Here is a 23,504-nt window from a genome sequence, read left to right as displayed (position 1 = left end):
TTCGCTAAACCAATGAGGTTGCGCTCCAATCCGCTCAAATCCTTCTCACTTGATTGGTCAAAACAACCCTTCATTGCACCAGAGCCCGCCCCCTTCTTTACAAGTACAAATCAGGCGCTCTACAAGTACAAATTAGTTTTGCTACATTTGTAGCGCAACAATTGGGGCAAAACTCACGTCACAGTACAGCAGCAGAAAACCCACTTGTGACTCCTAGTGGCGACTTCTTTGACTACAAGTTGTCATTTCTACAGGTACAAATCACAACTTTTACAGATACAAATTTATAGTTTTTGTACAGGTACAAATTTTTTTTTGTACAGATACAAATCATGACTTTTACAGGTACAAATTTGTTTTTACAGATACAAATTTGTTTTACACATACACATTTTTTTTTTACAGGTACAAATTTCTTTTACAGACACAAATTTTTTTTTTACAGGTACAAATTTATTTTACAGACACAATTTTTTTTTTTACAGGTACACATTTCTTTTACAGACACAAAAATTTTTTTTACAGGCACACATTTTTTTTACAGATACAAATCACGACTTTTACAGATACAAATTTAGACTTTTTTCTACAGGTACACATTTTTTGCACAAGTTAGTTTTGCACCAAATTTACCTCCATACGTTGGCACTATTTGAGGAAATACAGTACAGCAACGCCTTTTTATTAGGCTTTTATTGAAAAAAAATGTAATTTGCTTGTTGCAAATCGGTGTCATTGTTACGTACCAGTCAAAACTAATGTTTGTATGTACTGTATATTTTTGTTTTTAATAGTTGCAGCATTATCTACTGTAATTTTATATTTTCATTTTATTATTTCTTTCACTGAGAGGCACAGATTTATTTATCTGACGTATATTGCTATAGCTAATAGTAGTAGAACAGAAAGTATCGATTTACATTTTTTTATTTTTTTAAGGCTGATGCAAAGAATACAATTCTAAAATTCGGCAGAATGAAATTTCAATAACCGATCAATTGGGTGATGAATTAAAAAAATATATACAGCAATAAAGGTATTAATGAAACATTTGACTGTTTTTCAATACTTTGTCTTTTGGTATTTTGTTTGACAGAAAAAATCTGCAGATTTTTATTTATTTATTTTTTTAGGTGGTTTGAATGTCTTTATCTTTGTCTCATATTGTAATGTGTTATTGTGTAAAAATGCTCCTCTGTTGTTCTTTCAAAAGCTTGAATATATTCACTCCCAGCCATTTTCACAGAAGCATTCCCCTTCACTCCCGGCTGTTTTGCTGGATTTTGACTGATTTTGCAAGGCCCACAGAATATTGTGTTGTATTGGTATAAAAACCTACCAAAAGAAAGATTAAAGTCTCTTCTTTCATCAGAATTTAGCAAATTTTCATCATTATTCACAAATCTATTTAGAATTCTGAGTAACTGAGGGTTTTTTCAGCACGGCCTGATTCATTTCTTATGCTCTGCTGCCACCTGCTGGCCGTTTATGTAATAACTACCATTTCTTCAACCGTTCTTTGCAGTTGACATCAAAGCCTTCTATATGCTCTAGCATAAAAAAACAAAAAAATTATAAATACGTCTTTGAGACACAACATTTAAAATAGAACGCATTTGTACGTTTTTGGGAGCAAATGAGTTAAGTAGCTTACCGCCACCTCAGTGTGAATGTGTGAGTGCATGAATAATGTATCCATTCCATTGTAAAGCGTCTTTGAGTGTCTAGAAAAGCGCTATATAAATCTGATGCATTATTATTATTATTATTATTATTATTATTATTATTATTTACTGTGATGTTTCAGTCCAACCACTAGGGGCACTACGGAGAAGAGTCTCTAAATGGAGATCATATTTAAGAGACAAATAGTATAGTATACAACGCTAAAAGAACACCCGGCGTGCTTGGAAATGCAAGTCACACACACACACATCAATATAAAGTCTGCTTTGATTAAATCCAATGCGTTTTTTCCTTGAGTGATTACTTTTAAAAATAATTTTAAATCAATATATTTCATCCAAAAGGCCAAATGGCCGAGCACAGATTCATGTAGAATAGTACAAATATGAATTGTTATATCGATGTGGTGGATGAATTTCTACACAACGACCTGCAACCCTGCAGAGAATGGATGGGATGGGTAAAAGACAACAAAATATCCTATACATATTTGTTCCACTGGAACAGGATCAAAATCTCTCGTTTCTTCTGAATCAGCACTTTCACTAGTGTTACGTAATCCAATCATGTATTTTTTTATTTTTTTTATTGCACTTGACTTTGATTCACATTGTCTTAAGCCACGCCCTAATCGAACACTCCTTTCCCTTGCAGACTCGACTGGGCCAATGAGCACGGCCCATTCCCACCCCCATTCCCACCCCCACGCCCACGCCCCGCCGATGGGCGGCATGGTGGGCCACCCGTCGGTCATCAGCACCTCCAGGCACTTGCCGTCACCCATGTCCACCATGGGCTCGCACATGAACGGCTTGGCTTCACCGTACTCCGTCATCACCTCGTCTATGGGCTCGCCCGCCATATCGCTACCGTCCACGCCCAACTTGAACTTCGGACCGCTCGGAAGTCCGCAGGTGAGGGGAAAACCGCCTGTGATTAGATGCTGGCGTTATCTCAAGACATTGAATAGAGTAAGACGTTTATGTAATTGTTGTGGAAGTCATGGAAAGCAGTTTCGCAGATCTCTGTCTAGCCATATATTATATAAAGTATAAGCCTACCAATTTATATATATATATATATATAAATATATACAGCAGCTTTCAGCAAATCTATATGACAAGTTCACGGTGTCGGCGATATGCCAGAGACCTGCGCTAACATATTACATATCGCTCTTAAAATAGTGCAGCGGGATATAATATGAATCCTGTGTGTAGAGTGTATCCTGGTTTCTTTCCATCTGTTTTAAACATGTTACCATTTGCTTTTGATTCCTGGAATCTGGCAGTTTCCATGTTGTAACTGTGGCCAATGTGTTGGACTTGCATACCTTGGCTTTCTTCTGGCTTATTCTCACCGTTTACTGACCTTTAAACTTGTGGCCCTCGGGGTCATCCCTGCCTCTGTTGTCATGTGAGCGGACTTATGGCACAGTTCTACTATTAGCCCTTTAATGAAGTACCGCACGAAAGAGCGAGAGAGCAAAAGAGAGAGGCACAAGTGAAAAGAGCAGCCTTTATGATTGTGTATTTTTTTATGCTCTATTTGCCTCTGTGGCTGCTGCCTTTGTGGTTTTCTATCATCCCGTTTTGTAATAGTTCTTTATGCTCCATACATTTTGTGCAGCACTTTTTTTTTTTTTGCTATGTGCAGTCTATGTAAACATATGATGTGTGTCAGAAAAGTTGCAGCACTAGGGTATCAAAATATGTTAAAGGGGAAACCCTATGTAGTTATGGATGCAAATAAAAATAATAATAATAATGGCAACATTCCCCCAAGTTTGCCCTCCATTATCCTGTCTGGCATATTGAATTATGACAGCGAGCTAATGGCGGTTCAATGGCCACAGAAAGTTGTTGAACGTCCGCAAACATGCCCCACAGAGGCCAACGTTGCAGACACTCTGCATACATTACGTTCCAATGGCTGTATAGACCCATGTCTGTCGGGACACTCGGGGTTAATGCCAGCTGCCAAGTCATTATGTCATTGGGTCATATAGAATACTGTACATCCTACTTTGTTCTCTGGTCAACTGAACTTCATGACCCACAAGTCCAATATTGTCCCGGGTTCATTGTGGGCATTTCAGCTCCCAACTAGTGCAAGCTATGTTATTACATTTTGACCAAATACATAGAAATGATCAACTAATATAGCTAGAACGTCGGAACTGTAACACAATCTGTCCCAGGAGATTGTTTAGACCTTCTATTTATTTGGATTTTAACTCATTCACTGCCATTGATGGCTATAAACGTCAAAAGATTTATTTGAACTATTTCTATTAGTTTCACATTGTTTTCACTTTTGTTAACAAGAGTATGAAAACCTAGTTGTTGTTTTTTATTGTACATTTAGAACAGATATGAAATTTGTGATTAATCGCGTGTTAACTAGTGAAGTCATGCCATTAATTACGATTAAAAATTGTAATCGCCTGACGCCCCGAATTTTTTAATTTTTTAATCTTTTGTTCTTTTTTTTATTTTTATTAATTCACTGCCATTGACGGCTACAAATTCTATTTCTATTTAACATTTTTTTCCCACTTTTGTTAACAAGAGTATGAAAACCTAGAATTTTATTATCGTACATTTAGAACCGATATAAAATTTGTGATTAATCGTGAGTTAACTAGTGAAGTCATGCGATTAATTACAATTAAAAATTGTAATCGCCTCTTGCCCCTAATTTTTTAATTATCCTTTTTTTTTTTTGATGAATTTATGGCAGTGAATGAGTTAAAAGAAATAATGAAATGGAATCAAGGTGAAGACATCTCCCGATTAAGTTAAGGAAAATACCAAAAACAGTTACAAAAAAAAAAAACTACATTATTGGATTTTGGGCAACTTGTTTAATTTCACAGATTACATTTGTTAATGTTTAAAAATGCTTTAAAGCGTTCAATTGCCAATGTTTTTTCCACCCATGTGGTTCCAACAAATAAACAATACTGTGCTCTTCGTCGTACCACAGACGTCTGTATAATGTAGATTTATCTAACCGTTTTTATGTCCCGTCACTGGTCTGAGGCAATACTTAAAAGACACCTAAAGTATGTGGTAGGGATTAAAGCAAGCACAATTAAAATGTAGTTGTAAAAGTGACAACAGAGAGAAGATTCGCATACTGTACAATATAAAGTACTACTGTAAAGTGACCTTAACACGCAAGGGCAGTTATGTAGCTTTAGTTTAGTGTGTTTCATCTCAAATGTCAAAAATATTTAAAATATTTAATATAAAAAATTTTTTTTTTAAAAAAAGCATTAAATGCACAGCAATCCAAATAGCCCGCCTATTTTTAAGCAAAGGTTAAATAATTACAGCTCACCTAATATCCACTGGAAATCAATGGATTTTGTCTGTAAATTTCAACGATGACTTGTTGCCAAATATTTAGTGACTTTTCTGACAATTCCGGTGGCTGTTTTTCAAAAACGCACTAGCGTGCTGCCTTGAGATACGAGTGACCCGACTTATGAGCGCTTCAGGATACAATTATATAAAATAGACATCACTGAAGCAACAAATTTAGCAATTTTTTGTGCTTTTATTGGAGACATGTGCAGACTCTGAAACTCACTCCAGAGCAGATGTTCACCCCTCCAGGTCCAGACTGTCAATGAATTGCATATTAATTTAGCCAGCATGCCATAATAATTGTTTATTGCCACTTTGATCTTCAAATTGCACCGCTAAATTAAATTTCTTGCTCTTCATTAATTTAAGCCATAGGAACAATGGAGATGCATATTCATATTCGTGTGCATTCTGCTGTATGTTCTTCACAGCATGTATTGCATAAAGAATGTATGATGCATCAATAATCCAATACACGGTGCTTGTCTCCGTTTAAAGCATGTTGTTATACGTCTGGAGCTGAATGGAAACCCGAGCAGCCGTTTAGAATCTCATTGTGTACGCGGGTGAAATTAATTATGAGCGAAATCTGTGGACGAGTGCGCCGAAAAGCACGAACTGCTAAAAGTACATTTAAGTACAAGTGTCTTCCTTGGGGGCACTTTCAGACGGCGAGCAAGCTTACGGGGAAGCTGACAAGAAAGAATCCCGCGCATGTTCGCCTCAGCCGGAAGGTCACCGTGGCGGGGGTCTGGGATGAGTCCACCATTAGGCAAGCGTCGGAGTGCACGTTGTAAATAAGTGATGGGAAAAGCCTGAGGTGATTGAGACGCGTGTCCTTTATGTCACACCGCATCAAATATATAGGACAGAAGTGCATTTGTCGGTCAACGTTTCCAGCTGGGATGCAGATGTTTACATATAAACAGAAGGGGGGGGGGGAACTGCTGCTTGGTTCTTGTCAGCATAAGGGGGTCAAAGGACAGGATCGTTGCAACTTAATTCCAATTTTTCCCACATTATGTAGTACTGTGCAGTAGGTAATCACAACTGTCACGTGCCGGCTCAGATGAAAAAAGAAAAATTGTCAAATTGTTATGGGCCTGAATATTACGTATTCTTGTTAAACGTTTTGTTTCTGATATTGAAAGTTTAAATGGCTGTTTAATGGGGATGTATTCAAAGGAGCAAATTTTTGTCCTGGTAAATGTTATATAAGAGTCACTTTAGTGACAGGTTTACGGTATTTTCGCTAATTTGACTCCTTGTTTGTTGTTTTTAATTATTATTTATGTTGCTCACTTATTTTCAAGTCAAAATATATATATATATATCGACGCCTTCTAAAAATAATCGCTCAAGTCATTTTTTCACATTTTTCAGGAAACACAAAAAATTGAACCATTTGCATCATGAGGAGATGATTAAGCCAAGAAAATATTTTTTGCCAAAAAATGGCAATTATTTTAAGAAGATGACGATATTTTTTATTCGGGATGGCCGAGTACCAATACCAAGTATCGTATCGTATAGATACCAGCCCTTATTTCAAGGTATTGATACTCGCGACGTCGGCTGCCTTTTTTACGATCAGGAACCAGAAATTAGAAGAACAGAATATTGCCATTAATTTCATACAATTTTAAGGGAAAATGCTATATTGCGGATATATTGGTTTGTCTTTAAAATTATTTGTCATTGTTTTTTTTGTTTTATGTATCAAAAGGATTTATGGTATTGGTACTTGGTATCTGTGGTGACTAATCGAGAGTTGAGTGCTTGCAATGGTATCGATCTGAAAAAAAAAGTGGTATCGAACATTTCAAATTAGAGCTGCTTGATTATGAAGAAAATATGAATCGTGATTTTTTTGGGGGTAATAATTGAAATCACGATTAGTAAAAATTATTAAGCCAAATCAAATTCTTTGAAACGCTATAATTATGCAAGTTCCTTTGAGATCAAACAAAATGTATTAAATTTGTTATTTTAAAATGTATTCAAACAACTCAAAATTTGTATTAATAATCTTCTCTTTTTTTTATGATTATGCTGTATTTGTAATTGTGGAGTGTAATAATTCAAATTGTAATTTTGATTAATTGCACAGCCCTATCTTAAATTTATGTCTCATTTGAGTAAAAAAACAACAACAAAAACTAAGAATTAAAAAGGAAAGCAGATCAAATGATTTTCATTTACCGGTAAAATCTGTTGTTAGGTTCTACTTTTGAACAATCATCAACATGGTATGATTAAAAGTTTTGGGGGTACACACGCTAAAAAAGGGTTGGGAAACGCTTGCAAAAGGGACTACCAAGCTTAAAAATATAGCCGCTATTAAAGCAATATTTGTCCAATGGATTGTGCCAAAACGTTTTAACAGAAAGAGGTCGACTGTATCTTTACAGTATATACTGTATTATATTGGCACATCTGCCTCACAGGGGTTCAATTCTCTGCTCAAGCCTTCCTTTGTGTGCATGCTTTTTCTATTCTTGTGTTGTTTTTTTCTCTGCGAATTCCGGCATCCTCCCACATTCCAAAAACATGCACGTTAGGTTCATTGAAGTAAACATGAACATGAATGTGAACGCTTGTTTGTCTATCTGTGCCCTGCAATTGGCTGGTGCACTTTTGTGAGCGCAAAATCATTTTCCTTCCTTGTACTTAATTACGGGTACTTTGCTTTCATTATTTGCATAATCTTTCTTTGCTCATCGGCTCAACGGCCGATGTGACATTTTGGATCCAAACTTTTAAAGTGAGCTAATGTGTGTGCAAAAGTCAAACGTTTACTCAACGACTCTCGGTAGACCCTCTCACCATCGCAGGATGCATAAATCCGAGCCAGCACTTCCTTTTGCCGCTGTTTGAGAACGAAACTGAGCGACCATGTGACCGGCCTCATGTGCCTCTCCCAGACTTAGAAACCTTAAGAAACCTGCACGACAGGCCTCCGAGAGAAGTCGGCTCTCCCGCTGAGTGGGCATGTGACACGCTTTCACAATAAAATTGTGAGCGTGTTTGTTGGCTGAGGGCGTGCGAGGGGAACACAATAGTGAGCAGAAGACCAAGTGAGTAAGAGGGGAAAAAAACAGGAACTCGTCACGAGACCACCTAACACCGTTCACTCTTACTTCCCCTCCGCTTCCTGTCCTTCGCCAGTTCACTTCGATTGACTGCTCTTTCTTCACATTTGTGCTCCTCAGATGAACTCCATGAACAGTGTTAGCAGCTCAGAGGACATCAAGCCCCCGCCGGGCCTGCAGAACCTGGGGAGCATCAACTACCAGTGCCCGAGCCCGGGCGGGATGTCGAAGCACATCTGCGCCATCTGCGGAGACCGCTCCTCAGGTAACCTCGAGGGCAAGACGCTCAACGCGAGACTTCCTTCAGCTCGCGATGACGCGTTTCCTTTCGTACGTGTGCAGGGAAACACTACGGCGTGTACAGCTGCGAAGGGTGCAAAGGCTTCTTTAAGAGGACCGTGCGCAAAGATCTCACGTATACTTGTCGAGACTGCAAAGAGTGCCTGATCGACAAGCGCCAGCGCAACCGCTGCCAGTATTGTCGCTACCAGAAGTGCCTTGCCATGGGCATGAAGAGAGAAGGTAATTGGGATACATTATTATCGGCAACATAAAAAACAAATATATAGAATGTCATATTAAGTACAGATTTTTATTTGTAGCCACAAGCCCACACTCATGGTACAGCAGCTATAAAAAGTCTACACACCCCTGTTTAAATGCCAGGTTAATGTGATAAAGACCAAGAGAATTCATTTAAAAACTTTTTCCCCACAATTAATGTGACTAATACCAAATCCATCTCAACAAAAAAAAAAAAAAAGTATTTGAAACTGCTCAGATAATGTGGTTGCACAAGTGTCCACACCCTCTTATAACGGGGCTGTGGCTGGGGTTTAGAATTATCCAGTCACATTTGAACTCATCATTTTAAATTTTAGCAGAACAAGTATCTTATCACTCGGGCAAGTAATATTCGTCAGCACCTACAAACCCCACACTCGGTGGGTGGTTGCGGGTCCACGAAATGTCAATCGTACCATTAACGGGGTCCCTGGGGAAAAAATTGTTGGTGTGGTCCTGAATAACCCCAGTTCCACCTGTCCTGACATTTTTTTCTACTTACTAGCAAATGCCTGAAGATTTTGTGCTAACATTGACTGCCATTCGGAATTGTTCATAAATCCCTCCACCTTGACTAAGGCCTAAGGTCTATTTGAAGAAAAACAGCCCTTATGCGTAATGCTGCCACTTCCATGCTTCAATGTAGCCTCTTGGAATTATGGCCAAAAAGTTCACCTTTGGTTTCAGCAGACCATAACAACATCTCCCAATCAGGTGGGAAAATGTATTATGGTTGAATAGGTTTTGGCATGATTTATTTTATTTTATGTTATTAATATTATTTATTTATGTATTTATTTATTTTTACAAAAATCTGGCATTTGACTAGCAGTGTGTAGATTTTTCATATTACATTACACCTGCCTATTTGAACACGGTTGAACTAAGTAGGAGCCAATACAAGAGCAATGGTGAACATTTTCACAAAGAACATTTTCACACATTTGTCATATACAATACTTAATGGTGCGTACTGAATTGCAATACATTTGAATCAGGTAGAGTTAATTTATTTCGGTAGTTACGGTTTTATTCATCTAATCTAATTTCTGTATTAAAAATACTTTTGATTGTTTTTTTTAATGTAAAATTAGGCTTCTTTTTTTTTATGGGGAATTAGGGGTTTTCATCATACAAGCTCATGCACGTCTACCTAATGAAGGGAACACTGATTGTCGTGTAACTGCAGAAATCTGACTGTGTGCGCATGTTGTAGCGGTACAGGAAGAAAGGCAGCGTGGGAAAGAGCGCGGGGAGAATGAGGTGGAGTCGACCAGCAGTTTCAATGAGGAGATGCCCGTGGACAAGATCCTGGACGCCGAGCTGGCGGTGGAGCCCAAAACGGAAACGTCCTCCGACGGCAGCCCCGGCAACTCGGTATGCATTCGCCATAGTTATGGACGCATTAGCAGTGGCACTACATTTGCCACTAACAACAATGTCATGTTCATGACCCTAAAATAATTAACCCAGAAAGGGTCAAAGGGTCCAATTGGTACACTTGATTTTTTTGTCCTGTTTCTCTTGGTCTCGATTTCCAAATGATCACATCCGAACTTGCGTGAATGATTGCTTCACGCCAGAGCAGAAATTCTTGCGATATTCCTATTGATGTGATCCAAGATGCTTCAGGCTTGCCAAAATCTTGTTCGCAAGTCTCGGGAGAACGTCACTGTTGTGTAAAACACCCCAAATTAGGCCTTGCTGCGCAGATTTTGTGTTGTCTTGACTTTTGTTCTGGAATGCCTGCTCAGCCTCCCTCTTTATCCGCCTTTAGACCAACGACCCCGTCACCAACATCTGCCAGGCAGCGGACAAGCAACTCTTCACTTTAGTGGAGTGGGCCAAGAGGATCCCCCACTTCTCGGAGCTTCCACTTGATGACCAGGTCATCTTATTACGAGCAGGTAACGCCATTCTGTGTATAAATATGTATATTTACTCAAGGGGTAACAGGGGACAGCTAGCTTAATGCTAATATACAATGCAAAACACTATTGACAGGCTAAAAATAACTAGCATGCATGTCACAGTAGTTATAACCCTAAATATGAGGACTAGATACGCCAGCACGCTGTAGCAGCCCAGTTAACTCCCGTGCCTAAGTGACGGCCATGTTGGGAGGGGCAACGTTCCGTTCAAAGCCGATACATTGACATTGAAATTAAGTTGTAATTTGCTCATTTCTCAAACCATTTTCATCAAGTTTACTTTTTTGTCAATGCTAATACAATCAAAATTATTTTTACCTATGAAAGGTGACCATCGCCCCGAACTTTCCCAAACACATGACGCACATTTCTGCATTGCAAAAGCGACAGTGATTTTTTTTCACATTGGAAACTTCTTCCCTGAGTTTTGTGCTTCCAAACCACAAATATTTTTGATGAAGTTGCCTTTGCATGAAATGTATGTGAAATGTCACAATCAGAACAAAACTTTTAATTGGCCCCTAAGGTGTGGAAGGCTGATTCATTTAATATATTTCCTTCTCTATTAATAGGTGTGCCGCTTTTTAAAACAATACAAAGTAACAATGTATTACACATTATACACACACTAACATTTAACAGCCAAGCTTCTCATGGTGGTTGCTGGTCTTCCTGAGGCAGGCGGTCTATTTAAGTCTCTTAACATTCACTGGACATATTTACCATTTAGCTAAATGGAGCAGGAAGACCAAAAATAGCCCAGAAGTCCCAGCAGTGCATTTGCAACTGTGACAGCACTGACCTCTGCTGGTGAAATATGTACCTGCATGAAGTAGTCATATGAAATAGGAAAAAAAATACTGCAGTATGAGAATATGGCTGTAATTATGTAATTTTTTATGTAAGTTGTAATTTTGCAAAAAGCCCCCTAACAAAGCTCCCCCCGCCTCCCAGATATATATTTTTTTATTAATCTTTGGGGGGGGGGGGGTGTTCTAATAACAAAAGTGAAAATTGTTGCAGGGGTTTTATTTAAAAAAAACTGTTAAAAAAAATAGAAAATACAATTTAGATACAACGTCATAACCTTTAAAGAATAAGTTGTATTTTTATCTAGGAAAAAAATATATTTTTTGATATGTTAATCTTTTTTTCTTTTTTCTTTTTTCTTTTTTTTTTTATTTATTTTATAACCGTATTTTTTTATGATAATTTTCTGGAAAAAAAGTATTTGGTCCAGTCACTCTGAAAATAAATGTATTACCAAAAAACAAAAACAAAAAAAAACAATATTTTTTGCAAGAAAAGCACACACACACACACACACACACACACACACACACACACACACACACACACACACACACACACACACACACACACACAAAAGTTGTCTTTTCTTGTAGTTTACAAGAAGTCTTGACCCCCACAAAAAAAGTTGAAATTGAAACTTAAATGTTTTTTATTTCTTAAAGAAAAAAAGCAACTTTATTCTCACTGTCTACTTTTTCTTCAGGATGGTCCTAACAAATCTAGATCAATCTTAATTTTTTTTTCTTATAAATGATGCCCTTCAACTAAATGTTTCTTCTTCTTGCAGGCTGGAATGAGCTGCTCATCGCGTCCTTCTCTCATCGGTCGGTGACCGTGAAAGATGGAATCCTGCTGGCCACGGGCCTCCATGTTCATAGAAGCAGTGCCCACAGTGCTGGGGTGGGCTCCATCTTTGACAGGTTGGGAGCAAATCGCACACAAAAAAGGGGGAAAAAATGCATTGATGGGGTACTTTTCATATCAACTCTCAGATAGGGTTTAGCCAGTAATTTCAAAACTATTATTTGCCTAATGTTTGTGGTACTTTCAGTTGATAAAATTATTTGATATCACTGCAGAGTCCTGACAGAGCTGGTGTCCAAAATGAAGGATATGCAGATGGATAAAACAGAGCTGGGCTGCTTACGAGCCATTGTCCTTTTTAACCCAGGTCTGTGCTTCTTCATCCACTCACCTTTTTACTTTGACTGTCTACTTCACAGCAGTTAAAGATAGCTCTAATAGCCCTAGAAAAAACGTTTATACTTCTAAAATTATTGAAACTAAGTAGTGAATATTTTGAATACTGCTGTAATTTATTATTAGAATTATATTTGATCAATTATTCTTAAAGGGATACTTGACTCATTGAGCCATTTTTAGCAGTAAAAAGTGAATATTTTGTCCAGAATGGATTTGGTAACTTACAATTACAATTAATACCTTAAAAAAATTGATTTTTCCACCTTCTGTCGATTGAAGATGACATCACCTGTGACCAATCATGGCTCACCTTTTTTTCTGGGTTTGCTCACAAAACTGAGTCATGATTGGTCATTACCTACTTCCTCAGCACAGGTGATGTCATCTTCAGTCGACAGCAAGTGGGAAAAATAGTTTTTAAAAGTATAAATTGTTCATGAAAAATGATGAAGTTATCATTAATTCTGGACAAAATATAAACTTTTTACTTCTGAAAATGAGTCAAGTATCCCTTTAATATTTAAAATAAGTGCTTCTTTCCTGTACCGCTAGAGGGAGCCCTACACAATATGAGTACAGTATCATAAAGAGTTGAGAAACAGTAGTTCCGGTTCAAATGTTTTTAGTAGATTAGCTTTACATATAAAAATGTAAATAAATACATTTGGAAAAAAAATCTAAATATGAGAATTGTAATGTTTCAAAACCTCACAGTCTTTAATCCCTGTGGCTGTTGCTGCTGTTGGGTGTTCTTGTGTTGATTCAGATGCGAAAGGTCTGTCCAACCCAACGGAGGTGGAGGCACTGAGGGAAAAGGTGTACGCCTCACTGGAGTCCTACACCAAACATAAATATCCAGACCAGCCTGGCAGGTGGGAATCACCATTTCTGATTTTCGTAGCATGAAGTCTTCTTTCAAGTGTCTATAATAAAATTCATCATGTGTTGTTTTTGTGTTTCAGGTTTGCCAAGTTACTGTTGCGTCTGCCTGCATTGCGCTCCATCGGCCTCAAGTGCTTGGAGCACCTTTTCTTCTTCAAGCTCATCGGGGACACGCCAATCGACACCTTCCTCATGGAGATGCTGGAGGCGCCGCATCAGATCACATGACCCCTGTCAAACACCCCTTGTCAGCAATATGAAGATGGACTGGGGGGAGGGGGCAAAAAAGGACACTGCAATTGTAAAGTTGAATATTTTATAACAATTAAAAACAACAACATTGTAATTAAATACAAAATGCAATTTCAAGACTGCGGTGAAGACGGAGTACAAGCGTCACGGTCGGTAGTTTTTGTAAATAGATCATTGCAACTGTCCGTTTTGAAAGCATCCCTGTGCATTTGAGGAGAAATCAGATTTTATTCATAGAGTAATTGTATAAAAGGACATTTTATGTAAAAAAAAATGCATTTCTTAAAACACAAGTATTCTTACAGAATAAAATTATTAAGAAATACATTTAAAACTCTGTCATGTCTATATGTCCTGCATATACAATGAATACATTTAAATGTATGAAAGGAGTGGTATTGAGTTCAGGAAGTAGTGGATTTGTGCAAAGTGATAGAATTTGAATTTGTAGTTCCATTATCCACCACTAGATGGAGGAATTGAGCTTATTGTATTACAGTATTGTTCTTTAAGGGAAAGTCTGAAACCATAGATTTGCTACTGTTGTACATCTACAAGTATCTGTCTGTCTGTCTGTCTGTCTATCTGTCTATCGCTATCCGTCTGTCTGTCTGTCTGTCTCAAAATGTGTGTGTGAGGTAATTACACCTATACACGTGGTGCATATCTCTGTCTGTCTCTTTCTATCGCTCTCTCTCTCCATCCCACCCCTCTCTCTCTCTCCCCTCTCTCTCAATCTCTCCCTCCTTGTCCCATTGTCAGAATACTTGAAAGAAAGTCCAAACAGCGTATGAACAAGTTAACAAGACGAAGGAGAAGAAGAAGCTCCAAGGAGGAGAAACTTCTGTGCTCTTAACTGTTAAACGTCACCACTTCCACCAACTTGGAGATGCACTGAGAGGAAACGTAATACTTTTAGCAGTGTTTTTTGCAAGCTCACTTTAAGAAGGTATGGACATCACTTCCTGTATTTCAAATTGTGTGATTGGTGGAAATGTTCACCTGCAGCAGAAGGTGGGAAGAAATTAGGTTAAATGAGACTGGTAACTATATATTTGGCAAATACTTTTTTTGTAAGAAATTAAACTGTTTAAAGGTTTGGGGTTTTTTTGTGGTAAAAAAAACATTTTAATAAAACGAAATTGTTTTGAATAAATACTTTATAAAATAATACATACTGTTCATGAAAGGTACAAATCAAAAGTTTATATGTATTTTATTCATACTCCATATATGTGGTCAATATTTGATCATTTGAAAAAAATAATTCTTTCATTTGAAGGAAATGACGTTTTGTAATAAAATAACATTACAAATACATATACTGTATTTAAGAAAAGTTCATCTGAATATGCATAAAATGTAAGTCCTTGTATGTTAAATTTTATTTCCATATTATTGTACTATGTTTGGTAACAATTTTATATATTTGGAAAAATAAAACAAATATTGGTAGAAATGTTTAAAAATACATTAAATTATTACGAAAAAAATGGCTATAAGATTTTTTATAAAATTAAATTGAAACTACAGTAAATGCACAATTGTATTTACATGTAGGCTACATATGTTAATTACTTTACATATTTCGGAAATTTTAAAATGTAATGTAATTGTACATAGGCGTAATAAATAGAAATAAATGAGTAAAAATAGTCACATTAAATTCACATTATTAGAAGTGAACCGCAAGTAAAAGTTATGACAAAATGCAACATAAATAAATGTCGCTTAACCATCTGCATTTGTGTGTACTTTTCCCACAATGTTAATTTTGACAATTGATCATTGCTGGCCAAGTTGAAAGTAGCGTCACGTGGCTCCCATTAAACTCGCACTGTCTTTGTCAAGCGAAAATGCACTTGCACGCGAATTGACGTTTGCGTGTTGCTCGTCAGACATGCAGCACGGGCCGGTGTGCGTCGGCTGCAGCAGGCCGATCGCCGACAAGTTCCTGCTGCGGGTCGCGGACGGCCTCCGGCATGAGGCGTGTGCGCGCTGCTCGGCGTGCGGGGACGCGCTGCGGGACTCGTGCTTCGTGCGGGAGCAGCGACTCTACTGCAAGCGGGACTACGCGGAGTGAGTGACTCAAACATTTTTGTGTATCAGTCAGAACATGAGATGCAACGAGTGATGGTTAACATTGCATCATATATACATTAGAAATACTTGTATTTAGGGGCGAACATACTTGTATTATAGTTAAGATTTTTGTTTTTTATTTTAAAAACAAATTCTAGTTTTCGAATCTCATCACATTCAGGCTTCTCGGTGCGTTTTGAGTCGCATCTGTTTACACATGAAAGTTTACCGATCGTGTTTTTTGTTTTGTTTGTTTTTTTGCATGGTCAGTTGACTTCCAGCAAACTTGGTGCAGTCCTCTCGCAAAGAGAACAAGGTGACTGAGGGTGGGGGGGTGTAATACACCAACACACACACTTAAAACAGGCAGGGGTGGAGCTCAAATGACACATTGTCAAAATGTGTTAAAATCGCGAGGTCCATTGGCCCGGTAAAGACGAGCTGGGGGCCAACATATGGTGAAGAGGTAACACCCCCCCCTACAAACACACACACACACACCTTTCCGTCCTAACCTTCCATCACCCGTTTCCACTCCTTGCTTATCACTTTCTCCTCATCCTTAAACCTAAAAATCTCAATTCCAGTCCAGCCACTTTTAACAGACAGCAATATACTACGTTATATACCATCATTAATTCTGTTGCCTCTGGAGCCAATTGTTAATTATAAAGACCAACACAAAATATGCGTGTGAGGCGTCAGTATTATTTTTGTTCATTTGGGGTCACGTTCTACGCTGTAGTATCTGTGACAACGAATGTGTGTGCGTCCGCCGCCTGAGTCACATGAACGTCAGCGAAAGAGAACGTAGATTTAGCTAGCTGCTAACTAAACGTTAGCCAGTCTGGTGTTTGGTGACAGTGTCAGTTGAGGCCATCGGCAATTAATATAAGAATGTGCTTTTGTTTACTGTATTTTGTTACTGTTTATTCTGTATCTATTCTTGACCTCCTGTGGGGCGATTACAATTCATTCTAACTAGTGGTGGTAGGCTATATATTATATGAATTAGTTAGCAATGTTTACTTAACGTGCAGTTGTTTAAACCGGTTGTGCACATTATACCCCCATCCAAAAGAAGCGCGTTTTTCAAGGTGGCCATATGTCAGAAAATCTGTCGCATCCCTTCAAGAGAGACAACGGTGTGAACGTATTTTGGCGGACAGCGACCTCCACAAGCTAATGGCATCTGGAAAGCCGCTCTCGCCGCAGCCCCTGTGTGGCGCTATGGGACGACGCTCAGCCAACCGTGAAATATCTAACCTGACCAATTGGCGGGAGGCCTGGCGCCAAAGCTCCGCCTCTGAGATTTCACCTCTCCAAATTTAACACCCCCCGCCACGAAGTGGCTTATACTAGCCCCTCCCGCCTCACCTGCTGTCCTTTAAGACCCCATATTTATTTTACGCTACAAAAATCCCACCGCACGCCGCCAATGAAAAATGTCACAAAACGAAAACAAAAACAAAAACACAAGCGCTGGAATTCATAATGATGAATTCAAGTTGATAATGTTATCAGTGAAATCCCAGTTTTGAACTTACTGCGTGTTTACATCAGCTGCACCGATAGCCGATCAGCGCATTGAGCTTGGCTTCGCTCCGCCGGACTTGCGCGGCACGTCGGTCATATCGGTCACATGACTGGCAGTGTCCTTGACCTTAGAGATCTGTATCTGACACACACGGGATCCTGCTTCACCTGATCCAGAAACCGGATCTGCTTCTGTACGTGTCCACTAGACCGCACCAGTCCAAGCATGGGGAACATTACAGCTTGTGTGCATGTTGAAGGGGGATTTATTTAACCCCGTGTGACCCGCCGGTACTAGGTCAGTGTTCCCAACGTTTATTGGGCTCATTAGCCAAGGCTATTTTTAGCGTCCTGCTCCAAGTATCTGTCAACAATTGTATGTTCGTGATCACAACGTGTTAGCCACTTTTCCAATGGTAATCAAATTAGTAGTTAACCCAGTGCTTGGGTTACTCATTCCATCCTAATTGGGTTACTTTGAACCCAGTCATTTTTAAGAGTGTGTTGCATCGTCACGTTCAAACATTCCAAGCATTTCCTTCATTGATTCTTACGTTCAGGAATGCAAGCGTGCGGCATGTCGGCCATATTAAAGTGCATACCAGCGAGGCCACAGGGCAGACGACCCACATGGGTCAAGCAGACACCGTTTGACCTCGAGGAGGCTTTACCGTTTCCCCCGGTAACCACACAGCAAGAGTCAGAGGAATGTAATAGGATGTAGAGCAATTGACTAGGATGTACCAGCACCTTTTGATTGTTCAGAGTCGTTATATGGACTCAGTGGCCACTTCACCTCCGCTGTCATGTTGCGGCTCATTTAACAATTGGCTACCTTTAGCATTGTTGTGGTTGTAGTTTGCAGTGGTGTAAAACTGCACGCTATTCAAATGAATGCCTCTATTCTAACTTTTATTGAGCCAAGTCCCAGTAAATCCTTACATAATGCAAACACATTAAAAAAAAATATCATAGAGAGAGTGAAAGAGCATTGGATAAGACAAAAATATTCTACAACCAGGTGGAAAAGTGTACAATCCCTCTGTGTTTACGTCCCCCCCCCCTCCTAAAATAACAAAATTAACCTACTGCTGTAGAGGGTTAAGATGTTCAATGAATCTTTCTCTTAAGCAAAAATGAGGCTGAGCTTGAAACGGGCCCGCTTCCTGTTTTCACTCTTCTTCCTTCAAATTTACTATATTTAGTGTGCAGCCTTCCGCCGTCTAGTGGAAGAGCATTTAATTGTTCTGCTTGTCACTCTGCTTGGCTCTCATAGCTTGATAAACATAGATATATTATTTATAATAAAGAAACACACATTTTCAGACCAATTAAGTGAAATTGGGAATCACTGTATGCTGTACGTTATCAACAGTTCTGTAATATTTCTTACTTTATTTGAGCTATTTTCCCCTCTAAAATTGGTTAGTTGAATTTATATAAAATATAAATGAACTATTTCACATTTACATAGCAATGTTTTATTTTCAGAAATAATTTGTAGATACATTTATAATAATACAATTTAAAAAATTGCACTAATGATTGTATTTAAGTCAGCTATTTAATTTTTTTGTATATTGTGTATGCAATGTATATAAATATATATTTTTTGAACATAAATGTATATAAAATTAAATGTATATAGCCATTTGTTCTTAAAATCGGTGAGCTAAATGAATTTAATTTCTAATTCTATAAAAATAAAGAAATATATATATTAATGATGTCAGTATATGCAGTACAGGGAAAAATAAATAACTTGACTTAAGTAATAGACCCTGAAGTGTAAAGAGCTGTCAGTTCCTCATGCCGGTTCGCTGAGTGGTCCTCTAACCCGCAAGTCATGTCTGCAGACAACTCCAGAATGATGACGCATCATCAGGCATGACAGCCCCAAGATGGGTCGGTGCCAGCCGCTGGACAATAGTCCTGCTGCTTGAGTGTTTGCTGGGACGGCTCTGTCTTTGTCCCGCTCTGGCTGAGCAGACTTCGGGGTAATTCTACAGATAATTCCAAGGACCGGCGGCCCAGCCTCTCCCGCCGGGATATCTGATTCCCCCCCTCCGCCTGGAGCCATGGCCTGCCGTGAGCCTTTTCTGGGCGCTCCCCGGGGGGGCTGGGCCGCCGACACGGCAGCCGGAGCCACGGCAACGGTGTCGCGGTGTGGCTAAGCCCGAGCCGCTCCCGGTTGCCAGGCGCTAAGACGCACACCCGCCATGCTGAGGGTATTCGTCTGAGTGGTTAGAATGGGAGGATGAGGAGGGGGAGACGGATGAGGAGGAGGAGGGGGGGTGGGAGGGCAAGTCAACGAGACGGTTATAGTGACAGTCAAACTCAGCAACATATCCTGTTATTTTCTGGAAGAAAAAAAAAACACCTATTCACTTTTTTTTGTGCTCAGGCCTAAGCCATGTCTAATATTATTCCTTGAGATCCCAGAGAATTCCACTTTGTGTATTTAAAACAACCACATAGCTCAGTTTTTCAGTTCACTAGCTTAATGCTAACACATCTCTTTCCCTTCTCACCAGGTTGTTCGCGGTGCGTTGCGGGGGCTGCGTCGAGGTCATCTCCTCCACAGAGCTGGTCCTGCGTGCCGGGCCCGCCGTCTTCCACCTGCGCTGCTTCACCTGCAGCGTGTGCTCCGCCCCCCTGAGGACCGGAGACCGCTGCGTGGTCAGGGAGGGCCGACTCGTGTGCGCCAGGGAAGACTACCACCAACGCGTGGCCAGCCCGACCTCATCGGACACAGGTGAGAGCATGTTCAGACTTAGCATCTCGTTTTGTCTGACTCTGGTTCAAATGTACAGTAAAGTTAAAATGTTATGCTATTTTGCTATTTTTTCAAGAACCACCTCATAACCCAAATTCAAAACATAACCCAACACTTTTAGGTAAAAGTGACGACGTCGAGGATGATGATGACGAGGAGGAGGAAACAGGGAGGATCACGAGTAGGCGAAATAGATCTGATGAGCAGGAAAGTAAACGTCCCAAAAGACCTCGTACTATTTTGACCACCCAGCAAAGACGGATCTTCAAAGCCTCCTTCGAGGTTTCATCCAAGCCGTGTCGAAAGGTAAAGTACGGATTCTTCCATTTGATGCATGATGTATTGCGCATTAATTATAAATTACTTCTCTTATAATTATACTTCTCATCAATCATTCTTCCCTGGCCCCATCTCATTCATGCCTCTAATTGAATTTTTAGTTATTGTTTTTTTTGCAAAAGAGACTATTAGAGTTTCTTGGCCGTGGTCTATGTTTTAATGATGTGTACACTGTAAAAAAATAAATAAAAATACAACAACAAACTAGTAACATTTCGTTTTTGTCAGGTGTCTAAGAAATTAATTATGGGAAAGGTAGTCCTACTAGCCTAATGCTGTGGTCGCCGGTCAGACCCAACGCAAGAGAAGCTGTTCTGCTGGCAAATTTCCAATGTTACAATGCGAGACCGTAAACTTGGAGCTTCCATTAGCTGCCCAGGACTAAGCAAAAACGGTTGGATAATGGTCAGTGCATTGCTTATTCACAGCTGTTTAATTGTTAACCAAGATAGCTTTAGCATTAGCTAAAGTAATAGCACAACCAGATTGACTAGCAGTTAATTTTGTTACAAATAGTTCCTGGTGAGAATTTATAGTATGATTGATTTTCAGCAAAATTGTAGTGTCTCGGTTTTTAATTGTGAAAATCTGGTCACCCTATGCTAGCTTCCTTAGCATGGCGCGGTGCACGGCTACATTCACATCTTGCTAGCAGCTTGAAGACTGCACACCACAGAACAATGTAATTTGAACCACCGCCTAATTCTACACCTTCATACCCACTGTCTACATATTTTATCATTAGGATTCTACTTTTCAGATGATACTTAATAAAAGTAATGAGAAAAATCCCGACTCAGCATCTTCTGGCCCAAAATTGAACAGATTCCTTCTTTTGTCTTTGTCCAGAAATTAGAAACTTGAAATTGGCTAAGGAGATTTAGCAAAATCTGAAATAGAATGACAAAAATGCCTCAAATATTGAAGTCATTCTATAGCAGTCAACAAAATGTAAAGGAACGATACTGTGCACAGGCTGTGGAGGAGTATGTCACAAAAAGCCAAAGAAAAAGCACAGTTACTCCATCTCATATAACCTTGACTGGACCTCCGCTCTGTTGTTTATCTCTGTTTTTAAAATCTGCCCCTTTTATTTCCTGAATCTTAATCAAAGGTACGAGAGACCTTGGCAGCAGACACTGGCCTTACTGTGCGGGTCGTGCAGGTCTGGTTCCAGAACCAAAGAGCCAAGGTAACACACACACACACACACATCCACTCACGTACAATTACTATAAGAAAATCTCTTTCGGCACGGAGCCGCCTGCCAAAGACGAAATCAGCCCGGTTATCTCCTCATAGAGGAAACTGATGACATTTCAGCACATGGCGACTGCACATGAAACCTCATATTGCGCACTGAAAGATGTCCTTCACCCAATACTTCATCGTTGAATAAACACCCTTTTTTTTTTCTTTTTTTTTTTTTTAGATGAAGAAACTGGCCAGGAGGCAACAGCAGCAGGAGCAGGAGCAGCCGACTCAGGAGCAGCAGGAACAGCCATCGCATCACAAAGGTGTTACACAGCGGATGATCAATTGCATGACATTGTGGAATGTAGATCATATGTTTAAAGTGCATGAGAAAGGTCAAACTATTGTTTTAAAATAGTCTCCTTATTTTGACAATTTGTACCTATTGGGAACGAATTAGCAAAATGCTTCATTTTGGGATTACCGTTGCTCCACAGCACCCCCCAGTGGTGTGCCTACCTCTCAGCTGGAGCACTTAGGGTCTTCCTACTCCCACGTCCAGCAGCAGCAGCAGATGGGATTCACAACAGCGGAGCAGCAAGACTTTGACATGGACCCCTTCAGACAGGGCCTGACCCCCCCTCAGATGCCAGGGGACCACATGCACCCCTACGGTAAAGCGCGCGCAAAAACTTGTGATGTACTATGTCTGTATTATACTGCCCCCGGGTGGCAAACATCAGAAGGAGTAGCACGATGTCCATTGAACTGATGCAAAGAGAAAAAAGTAGCATGTAATTCTTGAAAAAATAATTACGTGCGAATAGCTAATGTTATGACCGTTGGCAGAAGCATTCGGGAAAGAATCTCATCAAGGATGTTCTATTTCAGGTTTGAATGCCCTTTACGGCGGCGGCGGCGATGCCGACTGCTTGTCTCTGGGCGACACCTCGTCCCTCCTCACCCCCATCGACCGCCTCTACTCCATGCAGGACTCTTACTTCACCTCCTGAGTGACGATCCTCATCACGTCCACTCTTTATTTATCCACATGGACCGTGTACAAAACCGGAGCACAAATAGGTACACTGTAACACTCACGCAATACTACAGTTCATCTCGTAACAAAGTATGCTGATATGTAAGTCCAGTCATGCTTTAAACAGACTTTTTTTTTACTGTCCGACCTCTCTACTATGCTTGAACGCCACGTTATGAGATTAGAACGGATGTGAATACTGTAACTGAATGTGTATTTATTCTTGTAGAGTGTGTTCATTTTGAATGGATGAATCATCTGTGATCAATAAATAATGACTGTGGAATAGTGTGTTATATACAAATGACAGTGACGCCACTAACTTGGGATTTCGTCGTTTGATGTGAGGCCACTCGTTTATTGCTTTATACAATCCTTTAGGATCGTGTTTCATTATTGGACTAGCCACTCCGACCACAACCAGGTAGCACAACTTGGTTCACTGCTACTGTTTTGTCCTTTCTTGTCCTGTCCTGGCCTGTCCTGTTCCTTCCATCTCTGACCGTGCTCTGATTTGACTGTCTTGTCCTGCCACCTCATCCTCTTTCTCATCCTGTCCCTCCTAGTCCCATCACGCACTGTCCCAAAATATCTAATGTTGTACAGCCTAGACCTGTCCTAACCCTGTTGTACCCGCCTGCCTTCTCCCTCCCGACCTCCCTCCCTGCTTTGCCCTGTCCTGTTTTCCTGTCCCGTGGCCTCACCTAATCCTATTGTGCCCAGTTCCGTCTTGTCCAAACC

The 23,504-nt window shown here is 39.7% G+C and overlaps 2 protein-coding genes across 4 annotated transcripts in view; both read left to right on the top strand.

The window, feature by feature from the left end:
* rxrgb (retinoid X receptor, gamma b) overlaps positions 1-14,122 on the top strand; it is a 34,398-nt gene extending 20,276 nt beyond the window's left edge. For 2 of the 3 annotated variants that reach the window (XM_086088943.1, XM_086088942.1), the window contains exons 2-10: positions 2,341-2,600; positions 8,273-8,417; positions 8,495-8,674; positions 9,933-10,093; positions 10,494-10,623; positions 12,248-12,380; positions 12,540-12,631; positions 13,430-13,535; positions 13,626-14,122. In XM_086088943.1, coding sequence (XP_085945069.1) covers positions 2,341-2,600; positions 8,273-8,417; positions 8,495-8,674; positions 9,933-10,093; positions 10,494-10,623; positions 12,248-12,380; positions 12,540-12,631; positions 13,430-13,535; positions 13,626-13,773 — 1,355 coding nt within the window. In that variant the 3' untranslated portion in view covers positions 13,774-14,122. The remainder of the gene's footprint in view (positions 1-2,340; positions 2,601-8,272; positions 8,418-8,494; positions 8,675-9,932; positions 10,094-10,493; positions 10,624-12,247; positions 12,381-12,539; positions 12,632-13,429; positions 13,536-13,625) is intronic. The other variant, XM_086088944.1, reaches the window with a different exon arrangement.
* A 1,575-nt stretch (positions 14,123-15,697) lies between these two features.
* On the top strand, positions 15,698-22,871 carry lmx1a (LIM homeobox transcription factor 1, alpha). The gene is made up of 7 exons (XM_086088945.1): positions 15,698-15,876; positions 19,950-20,170; positions 20,313-20,497; positions 21,645-21,722; positions 21,963-22,047; positions 22,222-22,398; positions 22,616-22,871. The coding sequence occupies exons 1-7, from the start codon at positions 15,698-15,700 to the stop codon at positions 22,735-22,737; spliced, it is 1,047 nt and encodes a 348-aa protein (XP_085945071.1). The 3' UTR covers positions 22,738-22,871.
* Positions 22,872-23,504: the final 633 nt, after the last annotated feature.

This window comes from Leptonotus elevatus, chromosome 11, assembly GCF_054856555.1.
Source record: "Leptonotus elevatus isolate MCC_2025b chromosome 11, RoL_Lele_1.0, whole genome shotgun sequence".
In the NCBI taxonomy this organism is placed as follows: Eukaryota; Metazoa; Chordata; class Actinopteri; order Syngnathiformes; family Syngnathidae; genus Leptonotus; species Leptonotus elevatus.
This window is presented reverse-complemented; position numbering and strand designations above follow the sequence as displayed.